Genomic DNA, 16,020 nt, shown 5'->3' with positions numbered 1-16,020 from the left:
AAGACGAGCTTCTCTTCCATCTGCCAGACTGAACGTTGTGTACGACCAAGTGTTTGACCACGTAATCGACGACATCCTCCAGACTTGGCAACGTGCTGTCTGCCTGCTCGAGCCGGTCAAGAAAAATCAACTTGTGCACGACGCGTATAGTCCTCGGGTCTACTGTGGCACCACCCTTCACCGCAGCATGATACCGCGGCAATTGGCAAACGTCACGCAAGGTCCATGAGAAACGGCATGCGGTTGGAGGAGTCGTACCTTGCTTACCATTGGAAGTGTTCGCTTTCCATACGAGTTTTATACCGCTCGGATGTGTTACTGGGTCATGTTCAAAGCTGTTGTGATACCTGGCTCTGGATCTTACTGCTTGGCCTCTGCAGGTCCGCCGCATGCGGCTGGGCTTCTCATGTCGACGTCCCGCGCAACACTTCCTTCGTCGCCTTATCACTTCGCACGCTGACAGCTAGAACATCGATGAGGGCTTGGCCGCCCGCCGCAGATGTTCGTCAGCTTTCTCATGCCGGCTTCTTTCGGGGACAGGGTAAGGTAGCTCAGCCTCGATCTCACTGCTTCTCCATATTCTGGAACACTTCCATTATGCCACACCTTGCAAAGCGAAGGCTTGATCCTCGTATTTCTCGATTGTCCCGTGTAGGTTGTGCATCTCATTCTCCAGCACCGAATATGAGTACAGCTTTGCAGAGTTGCAGAGCAGTCCTGTAACAAAGGTCATGCTGCAATGTCTGCTCATCTGCCATGCGACTCATGTTGGGGAGACGATTAACGAACCGAAGTGACACTTCTTTTAGGCAACGTTTTCCCCTCCCCGATAAGTCTGCATCGATTTGATTGCGAGTGCAGCGTGGGAAACATTAGCTATCAACAATGTACGCTCAAGCATGTACACTCTAGGAAGTAAGTTTCAATTGTCAACTCTCGCAAATCCTTATGGTCAAGCACGTGAATCGCAGCTATGTTATAGACTGATGTGCTATGTGCTTCACCTGTGAGCGATCAATCGATTGCGACACAAATCTTCTCTCCGATGGTGTGTCGTGTCTTCAGTCTCACATCATATTGGTAAGCTTTGCACATACAAGCCGTAGTCCCTTTATCAACTGTCTTGATCTCAATGTTCATTGCTCATGAATATGCTGCCCGGTATATATGCTTCGTCTCGTGTCTTCTATCCCCATCAACTCTTTCCATGCCCTCACTCACAACCCAAACTTCCAATCCACACTCCCATGCCTCCACTTTTCTTCCCCAGGCAACTTCGCTTCAATGATCTCTTTCATCGTCAAATTCTGCCACACGTCCAACGGCAACCATCCGATTCTCGCTCTATCTCCGAACCCTCCAAACCAATAAATATGATCCACAATCAATTGTGCATAATGGCTCTCATGGATGTCATTCCCTGGCTGCCACAGTATCGAATCGGGATGACTTCGCAAGAAACATGCTTGAATCTTTCCATCTTTCAGTCGATCTTCCGAAACAGGTTCTAAACGTCCGTGAAGCGAGAAGCGAGGAAGCGCAGCGGGCGTGTGAGGTGTCGGGATCTCGTCTTCGTCTTGGGATCTCCAGAGCCAATTTGTGAGTTTGGAGAATGTGCTCGCTGAGTATGTGTTCTTTTGTGTTGGCCACCAGCGGACGCTGAGGGAGATATTGGAGCCTTGATTGTAGTTTTTGTAGGGTGTTGCGATGTCTAGGGCGAGGAGGATGGGATTGCCGCTATGAGGATCGCAATCGGCGTAGTATTCCATTAGGCCTATGGGTGAGCCTTCGACGTCTGAGGGTCGGTTCTCCGTTGTGGAGGCATCGTCGCTTTTGTGTGATGTGGATGGAAAGACGGTGACGAGGGTGCCAACTATTGAGAGGTGGAGGATCTTTCGTGCTTGGGCGGTGGACTCGCGAATTGTGGGAAAGTGGAAGTCATCGTCGTTGATTGTGTCTGGGTTGGAGAAGATGTGCTGTGGTTCAACTTGCTGTCCGATCGAGCTGGCGAATGCCACGCCTGCGGTGGCGGTCAGAAGGGTGGTGGCTCTCATGGTGCTACCGGTTATGTCTGTCCAACGATGCACTGAGAGCAAGCTATGCTCACGAAGAGGCGTCAACAATGCATGATGGCACGACCAACTATCAGATGATCTTATCAATTACCGAAACCGAGGACGGTCGCCGCTTCTGTGTCGCCGCTTTTCCGATCCCGTGCCAAGCATCTTCCCACTCACAGGCTCAATTCAGCATCGACGCCATCACTTGGACCGCTTCACCACACCCAGCGCCAGCAAATCCATCAACGCAACCCGTGAGTCCACACCTACCGCCTCGAAATCACCACCGGATCACGCACATCGCATTTTCGCCTGCCCACGACCGCTGTAGCGAGCGCGCAGACTGACAGAATTCGCCACCACAGACAACCCACCGCGTGAACAGCACACCACACCGCAACCATGGGTAAGGTGCACGGCTCTCTCGCCCGTGCCGGAAAGGTCAAGTCGCAGACTCCAAAGGTACGCCAGCTCCCACACCACGAGTCACCGCTTCGATAGCGCAAGAGGTGGAAGAAAGGGAAGAGGCACCAGTGACGGACAAATCTACGGACTGCATGCACAATGAACCATCATCATCTAACACGATACCCACCAACAGGTCGAGCCACAAGAGAAGAAGAAGGTCCCCAAGGGCCGCGCGAAGAAGCGCATCCAATACACCCGCCGTTTCGTCAACGTCACCATGACCGGCGGCAAGAGGAAGATGAACCCAAACCCAACCTCATAAACGCCTCGTAACCCACCATCAACCTTTCACGAACCGACAATGAAAAATGAGAGAATAAGCCGACAGCCACAGACGAACGACCAAACGGCCGACGGACTAGGGCGTGGAGGAAGCTTTTTTTTTGCGTGAAAGGTTGGTGTTGCAAGTGCGAATTGAGGAAGGAAAAAGGAAACGAGTCACAGAACATAACAAAATAACGATATGTTTTTTGCTATCGGGCATTTGATGGGACTATTCGGCGTTAGTACTACTCGTATGGGGTCGGATGTCTCGAGAGTGCGTACGGTTCATCTTTTTGCTCTCTCTCTGATGGGGACGAAGGATGACTGTATGCCTTGAAGAAGGAAGTCGGCTGTTGATATGAAAACGATACAGGAGGCTTCTGGGAGTTCTGTGTACTGTTTCTCACAGTAGATCCGAATTGCACGAGCTTCTCACGCATGTCATGTCGCTGGTCTCGTATGTCTGTCTTTTCCTCTTGCACGCAGGTTACTTTTCGCGGCCACAGATTGGGTTCACAGTGACCAGACGATGTTGCAGCAGAGTCTGCACTTTAGGATGCAGAGTACATTTTGAATTTAGGTTCTCCACAAAGCGATGGTACTCATCAAGCCTTACGAAGCATGCCTCATTCCAGTCCAGTAGCGTCCCACGAGTCAGTAGAGGAACTTCAAGCAACCCCATTCCCAACCTCTTCAACGCCAGAATTCGCCACACGCCACAGAAGTGCTACTCTGTAGCCGCGCCGACGTTTTCCTTGCTGTTGTTTTCGCCACCATTTTCGACTTCTTCTTCTTCATCCTCAGCCTCTCCAATGACCCTACCCATCTCCAACTCCTTCATCGCCTTGATGCGCTTGAGCATTTTCTCTCGCTCGTCCAGCTCCTGCAACACTGCTCTCGATCTCTCCACGGGGTCTTGAACAGTCATGAAGATCCAAAGTTTCGGCCGGGCGTCCTGTTCATCACTGTTATTTTCCAATATTCGTACACTCTCCACCGAATGTCCAACTGGCAGGTTCAGGGTGATAATGGTACATACATTGTTCTCCTCGTTCTCGCCCTCATTTGGAGTAGAGAGACTCTGTGGCTGAGCCTGCCCATGGCTTTGGGTACTCACTTCCCGACTATCAGACGTGTCAGAACTGCTCTTCGCACGATGCTTCACGCGCGGATGAACGCGCCGAACTCTGGGGGCCTGAACAAGGTGGTTATCAGAGATGTAACGCTGAGGCATCTTTACCTTTGCTTTGTCCGGTGTAGACGCATCAGTATCAGCGCTGCGGCGAGTGCCACGGAATGCATAGAGAGGGAGGCTGCTTTCGTCGGCCGGATAGAGGTGGCTCATCTCAAGCACTTTCACTCTCGGCTCGTTGGCGTTTGGCTTGGTAGCAGTCGGCTGGGCGGCATTCGGCTGAGTAGCACTACCATCTGTGGTGGCAGCGTTGGATGTGTCAGTGACTGCTGCAGGCTTCTTCTTCGACTTCTTCTTCTTGCTCTTCTTAGCAGGCTTCGAAGTAGCAGCGTCGGAAGGGCCATCTACGGCAGTGGTCTCTCCTCCATCGATCTGGTCGGGCACAGCGTCGACCTTGGAAGAGGACGCCTAATAAAATGTTAGATGGCATTCAAACAGGCTTCGCAGTAGTACTCACCTCGACGACAGGCTCAGAACTAATTCCCAAGCCTTGCGCAACGCCAGGACCAGCCGATGAAGCAGCATCTGAGTTGCTTACGAAAATGCCAGTTATGCGACGGAAGATACCAGGAGCTTTGCCTGGCGAAGGAGCGCTCGACATAGGGGCTGGCTCAGGGTCCTTGCCAGCCGTCTCCGAATTGGTGGCCTTCCCTGGAGCAGCGACATTCGCTGGATCGTCGGCCTTCTCTCGAATCACAGTCGCCATCGGGGTGTTGGTATTCTCTGGTGTCATAGTCGTCGCAGCAGTAGTAGTTCCGGGTGCGTCAAATTGAGTGTCTGTCTTGGCCTTTGTCAAAGGCTCGACAGAAAGCTCTTCAGGTGGAGCAAGTGGTGCAGCTTTTGTGGGGCCTGAAGTGAACGAGGAAGAGGTGAACGTGGAAGCCGTGGGCCGTGCCGTCTCACTCTCCTCATTCGCACTTGCAAAAGTTTCACCTCTGTCCTCAACAGCCTCAGCCCCCTCCACAATCGGCTCAGGCTTGGCAGTGCTTGTGGCCTTACGCATCGGTACCTCATCTGGCTTCGGTAAATCCGCTGAGATGACTCTCGAGCTCGTGCCAGAATTGCCGCCTTTGGGTGCTCTCTGCTTCTTAGCCTTCTTCTGCTTACCGAAGAGACTGAATGATTCCGTCTGAGCGGGACCCTTCACTTTGGCCTCCTCTTTTGCCTTGCCTTCCTTCTTCGACTGCACCTGTGGCTGACCACCATTGTCAAGGATGGGCGAAGCTGGTGTATTTGGTGCAGTGACAAAAGGTGCAACTGGCGCTTCAGAACTGCCCGAGCCTCCGCCTTGAGTCATTGCGGATTGCCGCTCCTCGGTGCTTTTGGCTTCCAGGTCCGCTGCAGCTGAAGTGTCAAGCTTTGGCACTGCAACAAAACCCTTCGACTTGGATTTGGATAAGTCTGGAAGCTGCACCTTCTCTTCTTCCTCTGATGATTTGGCCGGTTGTTCTTGCTGTGTAGGGGTAGCTGAAGGTTCGCCGGTGGGTTCTTGTACGACAGCGGTCGAGACACCAGCTTGAGGTGATACTGCGACCGCTTTGAGCTCAATGTTCTCATCTTCGACTGCCGAATTGCGCTCTCCGCCAGGCGTGGCGCTAGCCGTGTGAAAGCTGTCGTCAACATGCTCATCTTCTGACTTGCTCGAGGCATCAGAGTTCTTTCCAGAGACCTCCTGGCTGTCAAGTGCGCGCTCTTGCGCCTCCTTCGTTGTCAACGGCTTGACGAGCGAATTCTTCACCTTTGTCGCCTGGATAGGCGTTGAGACCTTTGTATCATCAGGATCAGCAGCAGTGCCCACGTCCATGCTGGACTCCTTGATAGCTGGCGCATTTGATGTGTCCTTTGTATTGCTGACAGCCACGGACCGCAGTGAATCCTTGCGCTTCGTAGGCGTCGTGTGCTTGGTCTCTAGGACGGTGACAACAGTCTCCGCGTTGGAGCTGGTGTCGTCTGGTATTGGGCTCAGTCCTGCACGACCCTTTTGAGCGTTCTCCTCAAAAGCCTGGCCAACGGCTTCTCCACGAAGATCGGAAGCTTTCTTCTTATTGCGCTTACCAGTCTTCTTCTTTCCCTTCGGAGTGCCGGCACCGGAGGCGGCTGGAGCGGCTTCTGCAGACATTTCTTCCCGCGACACAGTCATTGGCCCCACGTCTGAGCGGTCATGCTGTGGAAGGTCCGCAGGTAGAGATGGAAGTGCATTGAAGGCTGATTTCTGCACATAGTGCATCGAGGGCGGAGCAGGAGCTATCTCCTTGACTAGGACGCCCATGTGAGTTCGAGGCTGGTAGCGTTGGTGCTCCGGGTCCCAATGCTCTTTAGCGACTTCAACATCTCTGAACACCCCCGGCATGATTTCTATGTGTCTCTGCTTCACGCATTCGCGTGCGCCATGATGCGTCTCGAAGGTAATGTACCTATGCGCGCTCTCGGTGTTCGCTTGGTTGTGCGACTTGAGAGGCGGAGAGATTCTCTCCACTGGACCGAATTTCGTGAAACACTTGCGGAGTTGATCATCGGTCGTAGTAGCTGGGATCAGGAATGCGATGAGCTTATGCGCGTAGATACACTTGTCCCCGATGGCTGTTTTGGTGCAGTGATACTCGTTCATGTCGGAGTCAGTCACTTTGCCCACCGTAGCTGTAGGTCCTTCTTGACCATGGAACCCGGCGATGCCGGTGGTCACAGGTGCTGCATATTGCGATGGTCCGCCTGTGGCTTCGGCCTGAGAAGATCGCCGAGTCAGGATTCGCGGAGGTCCATGAGAAAACTGCTCCAGAGAGCGCTGCTCTGGAGCGGCGTTCTCATCTTGGTGATGCGATCGCCAAGATCCAGAGCTATCGACAGCCCGCTGGAAGTTGTTGGCGGAAGACGCGTCATTGAAGCCGTGCGATGGGTAGCGAGAGCCAGAAGAATAATCGCCATCTGCGCTCGATCTGCTGATACTGTTACGGCCCCGGCCCCGACTACGACCTCGAACGCTCCCATACGTTGCGCCTCTGCCGCCCGACGAGACAGTGCTGTCACGGCCTTTGCCGCGTCCCTGGTCTGGTCCCTGATCAAAACCACCATAAGTTGGCTGTGGTGGAAATGCTCTGGCGTCACCATGGTTCATATTGCGCTCGCTAAGTGACGGGTATCCAAAGCCCTGAGGTGGTGGTGGGCCTTGCATGAACATGCCGTGGCCACCCATATGCACAGGCTGTTGAGGATGATGCTCGAAGCCGGGCGGTGGATGGGGTCCCATCATGTGAGGAGTTGGGGCAGGGTGGCCTGGACCGAAAGGATGGCGCATGTCGCTAGATGGCATGATGTATGTCGGTGGTCCAGGCGGCATTGGACCAACTTGAGCAGGATGAGCAGGCATAGGGCGAGACGGCAGTGGTTGCTGCGCGTGCTGAGGTGCTCTCGGATTGTAGAACGACGGTGCTGTTTGGTCTACGTTGCGGTCACCCTGGCCGCGGCGCTTGCCATTAGGTGCGCGCTTCGAGCCACGTTGTGTTTGCGGCTGAAAGTCCTTCGCATTCGCAACATACTCCCGGGCATCGCCAGACGGTTTGAAGACGGTGGTTGCGGCTTGTACTGGTGTGTTGGTCGAGCTGAATGCAGCAGCAGTAGCGCTCAGACTGGTAGAAGGCACTGCTGCTACCGGAGCTGTCTGCTTCTCCGGAGCTGCTGGTACTTCGCTCGGCTGTGCTGGCGCATTTGTTGGCTGTGTCGAGGTTGAGACAGGTCCAGCATTGGCGACTTCGACTGGTGAACTCTGCTTTGAAGGAGCCAAGGCTTCGGAGACCGGAACTGGCTCTGGGGTGTTTGTTCCTGTTGCCACGAAGACCTGCGGGTTGCGCAGTCTCCACTGAATACCTTGTACAGCCCAATCAAGAAAATCGGAGCCGAACACGTCGATCTCCTTCTGTTCGAAGAATGTAGCGGCGCAAGCTTCTTCACGTAAAAGCCAGCCTTCGAGGTCAGGATTGCCGACATACTCTTTGCTCTTATGCTCGAACCACTCGTTGACCACATGCGGAAGGCGAGTTTCCCGATTGTTAATGGCGATGGAGTACCAGACCTGCTTGAGAAATCTGAAGCCTTGCACTTGACATTCGCTCGCCGGGAATTGGGTCAGGAGAAACTCCTCTTCCGCCTCCTTGCTGGCGTTCTGGGGAAATTGGTGGGGCATGATGCCACCCCATCTCTTCGACTCTTCCTCGAAGAGAATCTTGCAGTAAGGCAAGATGTCGTTGAAGCGACTCGAAGACGCGATGACCGGTGGGCGGATGCCGTCGCCGTCGGCCATGGTAGGTGATGTAGTGAAGCTGATTGAGCTCAGAAGAGCGAACTCTGTGCTGGACGGTGCGAAAGACAAGAAGTGCGATGGAAGATTGGCGAAGAATTAGTGAGCGCGACAAATTTTCGAAGAGCCAACGCTCGAAGATTGATGTCGATGTTGGTGGTGACGAGAGAGAGCGACCGCCGCGGGTTGATGATTTGTGGTCTGTTGTGGTGCAAGTGCGAACGAGCTCGAGCGTTTGCTCTTGCATTCGACGCGAATGTGAAGCGCGCACTTGCTTCAACCTTCACTTGCAACGCCTCACCACTTCCGTTGGCAACATTGAGCAGCCATTGATCTCCTCTCCATAATCAGAACTCTCTCGTGGTGTCTTGTGCTTTTCGGTACTGGAAACGACGAACGGCGTCGTTTGTATGCATGTGCGCTATCAGCGGCTATGTGCATTATCATGAGATAGAGAGGTAGTAGGACGGCTTACATTGACGACACGCGGTTGCGCGCGGAAGACCAGATTTAACAGCCCTATGGCCGCAGCACCAATGAGACAGCTTGCGCTGGAAGTGCCCGCCGTGGGTGCCGCATCAGCAGCTGCGCGTTCCCGAAGTGATTTCCGCATCTACAAGACAGTGTCTCTGGGCCATGGAAGAAGCGCCGTCGGAATGGAAGACTTATTCCTGGATGGTTTTACTCATAAAGAGCTGGGATTTTGTCAAGACCTCTGCTCCTGCTACGGACTGTGTCTCCGCAGCAATTCATCTAGCTGCACAGCCATGTTCATTCTCCTCCACACAGACCAGCTCATACCTTCTCGGCCTCCTTTGGCACCGATTTCACGAGCTTCAAAATCTCGCTCTCGTTCTCTCCAACAACTGTTTTGTATCAGGTATCAGCCCAAGCGTCCCGCTTGACGCTCTCATCGTCGTTATGGGGAGCAAGATGTACATACCAGCTCTGCCATTATTCCAGTCCACTGTCACTGGACGCTGGAAAGATGCCTCGCTCTGCTTGAATTTCCTCAATGCATCACTCGTGCCTGTAGCATCCTTGATCACATTGCCAGCCTGCCCAGGACCAAGGTACTCCAAGATGCTGCTCAACTGGTCGCTTGTGGGAGCGCCTTCCTGCACATCTAACCAAATCAATCAGTATGTTCCCTCATATTCCAGCAGCCCTTTTCCGCTTCTCTCCCAATGTTATGTCTGAGCTCCTCACATACCAAGCTCGAACTCCGTCCTCTCCAATTTGCTTTGTTTGCTGTGGTCGCTGGCCTGGTCTTCGGTCGCATGAGCTACGCTGGTGGCATTGAGCTGCTTGAGCAGAGTGTGAACGCGGGTCGACGCTGGGAGCTTTGGATTGTGGAAGACAGTGATCACGTCCTTGACGCCGGCCTGCAGGATCGTCAATACTGAACGTGGTGCCCTTTTTGTGCAAGTTTATGCTTGAATGATTCCTCTTCATTAAGGCAAAGATCTATCTCACCTCCTTGAACAGATTCTTGAAGAAGCTCATCTTGACCAGTGTTGACTGTCTTGTCTGAACGCCGGAAGAGCGATTCCTCAAAGTGAAGCTTGACGAGGAGCTTGGACGTGATGTCAGCCCGCCAAGCGGAAGGCGCGCGCGCGACTCGCGGATCCTTGAACCCTGTTTACCATACCCCTGTCACGAAAGTCCATACAGCTGTCAGCAGCTCAAAACAAATCCTCTTCAGCAACAACTTCAAGCACAAGAAGACTAGATGGAATCCCTCGAAACAGCCCTCCGCAGCATCCTCACACCGATCACTCGCAACCTCCCCAAACCCATCAGCGATGCCGCAACTCAACTCCTTGGCGACAGCTGCTACCGCAGTCTAGTCCACGACCTCACAATAACCGACTCGGCCTGCCTCAAACTCGCCATCTCGAAAGCCCTAGGCATCGCCATCATCGCTGCAAGCAGCATAGTGAAAATCCCTCAACTCATCAAGCTCATTAACAGCCAATCCGCCTCTGGCATCAGCTTCCTCTCATACCTCCTCGAGACCGTCAGCTACCTCGTCACACTGGTCTACAATGTCCGCAACCAGTTCCCGTTTAGCACGTATGGCGAGACGGCGTTGATCGCCGTGCAGAATGTGGCTATCAGTATTTTGGTCTTGCAGTTTTCGGGACAAGGGCCTATGGCTGCGGTTTTCGTTGCTGGATTGGCGGCTGCGGGGTATGCGTTGTATAACGAGGGGGTGGTGAGCCTGGAGATGTTGCAGTACTTTCAGGCTGGAGCTGGATTGTTGGGTGTTGCGAGCAAGTTGCCGCAGATCATTACGATCTTCCGTGAGGGTGGTACAGGGCAGTTGAGTGCTTTTGCGGTAAGTGTTGTTGTCTTGTGATTTTGCACAAATCTGTCTTGAGGGGAATGAGGACTAATCAAGCTTCGCAGATCTTCAACTACTTGGCTGGATCGTTGGCTCGCATCTTCACTACGCTGCAGGAGGTCGACGACAAGCTGATCTTGTACGGATTCCTGGCTGGATTCTCCTTGAATCTGGTTCTTGCTCTGCAGATGGTCTACTACTGGAACGGCTCAAGCACCAAGCAGAAGAAGCTTGACCCTACGAAGGAAGGAGCTCCAAGCTATGCCAATGTCGTCAAGGCAAGTGGCAGCGAGAAGTCCAAGAAGTCGCCCTCGACCAGGAGACGAGGATAGATCGCGCTCGAAAACAATTTCGATAACTAAAATGTAATGTCTTACTCGCTATTGAATTCGTGCTGTATAATTCGTGAAGCGTCTGGTCTCTGTATATCTGGTTCATCGACTAGTGCTGTTGCGCCCTTTCCAACTCTTCCCTAGCTTCAGCCAACTCCGCCTCAGAAGGCATATTAACAATCATCAAATACAGTACATCTTCCCTCATAGCTCTCTTCACCGCACCCAGAGGCCCGCCTTTTCTGTTCCTCCTCCTGGCATTTCGAGATCTCGCCTCTCGCTGAAATGTACTTTGACTCGACGATGCTGCCACAGAACTGCCCTGTGAACTACTCGCAGCAGGACTAAGACGCCCAGCACTCGAAGCCTGCTCAGATCGGAATCCGGTGCGTGAGAACAGTTCTTCGCGATAAGCATCTCCATATCGTTTTCTGGTTCGAGGCTCACGACCCACAGCGAGACGACGCTGGTCGCGAAGGAGATCTCGCTCCATCCGACGCTCGCGCTTCGATGCTATGGGTGTCATCTTTCCACCTGAAAGCAGCGCAACGAGACCTCCGGAGTACATTGGGTGATTTGGATCTGCGCGGGCTGACTTGAAGGCACGCTGTTGTTCAGGAACTGTGAGTGAAGAGTTGGGGTCTTGCGATGCCTATGGAGCTGTTAGCACATTCCACGATTGGGAGCACGAGGCTGCAGCACTCACATAATCCAATTGAGCTCTGCGATCAAAGTAGTTTGCGAGGAACTTTTTAGCATCTTTGGTCTTGTCCTTGAAAGTCTCTGGTCCTGCTTGAGCTGCTTGGCGATCGAGCTCTGGAAATATTAGGGGCGCAGATTCTGGTAGCATGGCAGTCCCTCTGGTTGTATTGCTGGCGAGCCTCATGTCTTTCATACGACTGCTCATGCTTCTGCTTCCTGACTCGTCCGAGTGCGCCCTGTTGTACTTCGCAATGGTTTGATTAGTGGTGACATCCACCTTCTCGGCTTTGATGAGGTTGGCGAGCCCAGCGATACCAGTGGTAGATTGCTGTATATCCGAGTCGGACTTGTACTTGACAATCATAGCATAAAGGCCAGCGGGCTTGAACAACTCCTCGTTCATGGAATCGAGGAAGGTGTTTGTTCGTGTTCTGGATTGCACCTCTGCTCCTACTCCAGCACCAATTTGTACAGCCGTAGTCACAGCCATTGCGATGACCGATGGTACGAGTCCTGCGATGGCAGCAGAGATTTGAATGATAGGGAAGATGGGAGACGCCTGGGAAGACTTGTGGAAATTCTTCAGGAACTTGAGGAAGACTTCCTGGCTGATGCCACAGTCCGCCAACACTGGGCTGTATGCTCTGATAAAGCCTCGGGCCTTTTTTCTTGGGCGACGCTGAGGAAGTATCACTGGCAATGGAATCTGAGGGGGAGTGAGGGTGATTTCCCTTGGCACGGCTGGCGCGTTGGTATTCATGACCTCGCGGACAAGCTCATCAACCGGAGTGTATTGTGCCTCGGACTCGTCATATGTGGGGAGGCCATTGCTATCAGTGGGCTCTAATGCTTCATCAAGTGCCTGAAGCTCCTCGTCGTCCTCGATCGATTCGGTGTCGTCTGAATCTGAATCTTCTTGTGAAGAAATGTCGTCCCACTTCTGGTCAGCTGAAGCTGGTGGGCCTGCTTCGAGAGTTCTATGTGCAGTATTCTGTCGATCTGTATACGCGGGAAGCGCTTCCGTGGACTCCATTTGACGTTCTTCTGGTCTGGTGGAGGTACCATGCTCGAGCTCTTCTGTTGCTGCGGCGCGGGCTTGCTTCTGTTCTTTCCGATGCTCTCTGTATTCAGCGCCCATCGCAATACCTTTGCCGGCAAGCTTAGCAACTAGACCAATAGGCATGGTGAGAGAATGGAAGCGTGAATGAAAGCTGAATGGTTTGGAATGATAAGACAAACTCTGAGTGGTCTTACCGGGTGATATATATCTGCGTGCACAGTAGCGATTGCCCTACTGCCTAATGATTGTCCATTCCATCCTTCAGCGATTCCGTCAGACCCGCTCAAGTCGCGCTCGGGAGCTCCACCTCAGCTGTGCTTGCAGGAGAAAGTGACGAAGTGGATGCTCGGACAGGGTTGAACGAGCTTGATTCAATGCTTAGCCGAGATGCCAGAGCTTGAGCGGGCAGTCCGTAGCACATGGGCGCGAAGCTAGCCGTTTGCGGTGCGGCTGAGTGAATTGAGTTGCGCGCGAATCAGAAGTCGGCGCGACACCTTCCAAGAGCATCGCATCCCAGGCATCGACATACCAGCATCACGCATCTCTCCATCGTCGCAACACTGCAAAACTCGTCATGGCGCAGACGCAGACTCCGGCTCAGACACTGCCGCAGGAGCACATCAAAGCCATTGACCATTTGCGCATGCGACTGGCCGGGCTCTCGACGTCTCTGCACCTGCTGCAGGAAGACCTCGCGAAACCGCAGAATGATCCTCTGCTCGCATGGTAGGTCGTGGTCGTGGTGACGCGTCGCCTGCAAATGCACTCCTTTGCTATCGCGTAGGGTTAGAAGACTTCGTCGCTAAGGTAAGTTGACAGGCCACAGCTGCAAAAGGCTTCAACGAATCTCGGACAGAACCTCGACGGCCTCGCCAGTGCGTTGAGCGCGCAACGCCAACTATTCACATCGTTGCACCTGCATCCTCTTCCCAACTTTCCCGCGCACACGCAGCAGGGCCTATTGGAGCAGTTGGTGCGCAAAAAGTTGGACCCGAGAGCGGAAGCGTGGATCGAAGAGAGCGTCAATGTCAGCAAAGAGCAGAGCAATGGTGTTGCGGCGGGCCAGGAGTCGGGCACGTTGACCGAGGCCGAGATGCAGGACTTATGGTCCTCAGCCATGGATATACATCAGGAAGTTCTTGCGCCTTGGATGGAACAGGATCTCTTTAGCGATGATTTCACTGTGCTGGAGCGAGAAAATGGCGTGAAGAATGTCGTGACCGGTCTGAAGCGCGATCTCGCCGACGAGGACGATGACGACGAGGACGACAAAGACGATGATGGTGACAAGATGGTCGAAGACACCGTGAAGCCAGACGTTGTGCAAGCTCCTGCTGCGAACGGTCTAAACACCAGCCTTCCTCCATTGCCGTTGGACAGCATGCTCAAATTCGCACATGGGCAGGATGTTCCTTGAGAGTCAGATATGCTGACCTAGAAGTCCCTCTCAAGCCCACCCACCCTCGGCGTTTCCCTTTCGCGGCATGTCCTCACTTCGGGAGGTAGCTGTGTTGACAGAGCGTAATTCAGCCGGCTTTCGTTCAGTTCGGATTCTGGCTGAACGCAGGGAAGACGAGTGGATGGCAAGCGAATATAACGAACTCACATGCTGCACTGGCACTGTCCCGGGATAGTCCAGACTGCTTGCCTGTGCCGCTTGATTCACTTGATACTGTCACATGAAACTGTGAACGGACAACAATTGCTTTTTACCTCTAGTCTCTTCATGCCTCCATGCCTGCCTTTCTGACTCACTGCCTGACAGAGAATCACAAATCTAGGTTTCGCCAGCAAGTCCGAACACTTCCACCATAGAGCCACACCAGACCACTACATACCGACGCGGCACCTTGGTGGCCATCTACAAGACAACAGCCCGTCCACAATTCAGGATGCCTACACACAAAGTTCTGCCAATCACGGCGGACATGGAGTACAGGCGACAGCGAGTCGGTGCTCCGAGGGCGTTTTGCAAAGACTTCATACGTGAGGTGATTATCGCCACCATCGATGATTTCAACCTTCACAACCTACAGGATCCGGACAGATTCATTGCTGTGTCGCCTGCAAAGGGCTCGACTCCCATTTACGATATCCACAGACGCCCTCTTGGGTATGACAGCTACTCGTTCGAGGATTGGCGATGGGAGGCGAAAGTCATGGAAGTCGAGCTTGATTCGGCTTGTGAGGTCTGGGTCCATGCTCGGCATGGATGTACATCTTTGGTCGAGTGGCTCCAAAAGGATCATCATTCCGATGACGATGATTCGGATCTCAACGCTGACTTGGGGCCGTGGCCGTGGACTGCGAAGGAAGCGCGAGAGAGACAGCAAGTCTTGTGGGACAAGCAGTGGCGTCTCTGGAAATTCAACGGTAAGAAATTTCAGTTTCAAAATCTGCCTGCTGAGATTCGGAATTCGATCTACGACTTCGCTCTTGGTCCCGAGCAGGATCAGTCCCCATATCGGTATGCACGACTCGGAAGATACGGTACTCGCCACATGGAGCGAGGTGCGCTTCCGTTGCCATCAATGAATATTCTATACTTGAGCCGGCAGGTCTACGCCGAAGCAAGCCACATCCTCTTCGAAAGAACTGTCTTCCGCCTCACGAGCAGCAAAGACTTCTACAGACTGAGCAACAACAAGACGCTTGTCAGCCGCATACGACGTCTTGAGCTGGCGCTGCCACATGAGGATATTCTCGAATGCTTCAAACGAGTAGCAGACCTGCGCCGTCACGGCCTCGAAAAGATAAATGTCTTCCAACGCATGCAACTCAAAGACTTGGTCATCGATTTGGCTCAGCCGAAAGCTCTTATTGATATTATCATTATGACTCACAACAACGCGGGTTCCACAATGATCCCACAGTTTGCCTGCCAAAAATTGACGGTGGATAAGATTCTGCGGAAGGCATTTCCATGGATAGCCGAGCAGCCTGTTCGTCTCATCGGAGCGTTAAAGAACCAGCAGAAGAAAGACTTCGAGGTGAAGTGCGCTGTGAAGCGCAAATCATACCTCGACTGGTGTCTGGCCATGTCGATGGACGACCACGTTCCGACTTTGGTGGAATATGAGGAGTGGAAGGCAGAGGAGGTTGGAGGAGTGTGGCTTGATGGCCGTGGAGCGGTGGTCGCAGAATCAGTCGAAGAGGCGCTTGATGGAGTTCAAGAAGATGTCGCGAGCGAGGCTGAAGATGAGCTGGCCCTGGAAAAGTGTCGTTGTGAAGTCACATGTATCCCAGCGCGTTGGACGAACGAGGACTAGGATGCGAAGGCGATGCTGAGTCACTGGTGTGGCGA

General features: G+C 53.3%; 7 protein-coding genes across 8 annotated transcripts; 3 read left to right on the top strand and 4 right to left on the bottom strand.

Annotated features, from left to right (window-relative positions):
* Positions 1 to 1,217: 1,217 nt before the first annotated feature.
* On the bottom strand, positions 1,218 to 2,054 carry CKM354_000236300 (uncharacterized protein; the record flags this gene model as incomplete). The annotated part of the gene is made up of 1 exon (XM_044797522.1): positions 1,218 to 2,054. The coding sequence occupies one exon, from the start codon at positions 2,052 to 2,054 to the stop codon at positions 1,218 to 1,220; it is 837 nt and encodes a 278-aa protein (XP_044653457.1).
* A 1,465-nt stretch (positions 2,055 to 3,519) lies between these two features.
* On the bottom strand, positions 3,520 to 8,278 carry CKM354_000236200 (uncharacterized protein; the record flags this gene model as incomplete). 2 transcript variants are annotated; one of them, XM_044797520.1, is made up of 4 exons in its annotated part: positions 3,520 to 3,747; positions 3,832 to 3,987; positions 4,033 to 4,392; positions 4,442 to 8,278. In XM_044797520.1, the coding sequence occupies 4 exons, from the start codon at positions 8,276 to 8,278 to the stop codon at positions 3,520 to 3,522; spliced, it is 4,581 nt and encodes a 1,526-aa protein (XP_044653455.1). The 2 variants fall into 2 exon arrangements, with proteins under 2 accessions (XP_044653455.1, XP_044653456.1); XM_044797521.1 differs by having other exon boundaries at positions 3,832 to 4,392.
* Positions 8,279 to 9,070: 792 nt separating this feature from the next.
* CKM354_000236100 (uncharacterized protein) lies at positions 9,071 to 9,781 on the bottom strand (the record flags this gene model as incomplete). Its single annotated transcript, XM_044797519.1, has 4 exons — positions 9,071 to 9,141; positions 9,219 to 9,401; positions 9,489 to 9,660; positions 9,752 to 9,781. The coding sequence occupies 4 exons, from the start codon at positions 9,779 to 9,781 to the stop codon at positions 9,071 to 9,073; spliced, it is 456 nt and encodes a 151-aa protein (XP_044653454.1).
* A 226-nt stretch (positions 9,782 to 10,007) lies between these two features.
* CKM354_000236000 (uncharacterized protein) lies at positions 10,008 to 10,954 on the top strand (the record flags this gene model as incomplete). The annotated part of the gene is made up of 2 exons (XM_044797518.1): positions 10,008 to 10,616; positions 10,688 to 10,954. The coding sequence occupies 2 exons, from the start codon at positions 10,008 to 10,010 to the stop codon at positions 10,952 to 10,954; spliced, it is 876 nt and encodes a 291-aa protein (XP_044653453.1).
* A 109-nt stretch (positions 10,955 to 11,063) lies between these two features.
* On the bottom strand, positions 11,064 to 12,839 carry CKM354_000235900 (uncharacterized protein; the record flags this gene model as incomplete). Its single annotated transcript, XM_044797517.1, has 2 exons — positions 11,064 to 11,606; positions 11,661 to 12,839. The coding sequence occupies 2 exons, from the start codon at positions 12,837 to 12,839 to the stop codon at positions 11,064 to 11,066; spliced, it is 1,722 nt and encodes a 573-aa protein (XP_044653452.1).
* Positions 12,840 to 13,290: 451 nt separating this feature from the next.
* On the top strand, positions 13,291 to 14,133 carry CKM354_000235800 (uncharacterized protein; the record flags this gene model as incomplete). Its single annotated transcript, XM_044797516.1, has 2 exons — positions 13,291 to 13,442; positions 13,536 to 14,133. 2 exons carry the CDS (start codon positions 13,291 to 13,293, stop codon positions 14,131 to 14,133), a joined length of 750 nt encoding a protein of 249 aa, XP_044653451.1.
* Positions 14,134 to 14,608: 475 nt separating this feature from the next.
* Positions 14,609 to 15,985, top strand: CKM354_000235700 (uncharacterized protein; the record flags this gene model as incomplete). Its single annotated transcript, XM_044797515.1, has 1 exon — positions 14,609 to 15,985. One exon carries the CDS (start codon positions 14,609 to 14,611, stop codon positions 15,983 to 15,985), a length of 1,377 nt encoding a protein of 458 aa, XP_044653450.1.
* Positions 15,986 to 16,020: the final 35 nt, after the last annotated feature.

Source organism: Cercospora kikuchii, assembly GCF_019650295.1.
Source record: "Cercospora kikuchii DNA, contig_00002, whole genome shotgun sequence".
NCBI classification, from domain to species: domain Eukaryota; kingdom Fungi; phylum Ascomycota; class Dothideomycetes; order Mycosphaerellales; family Mycosphaerellaceae; genus Cercospora; species Cercospora kikuchii.
This window is presented reverse-complemented; position numbering and strand designations above follow the sequence as displayed.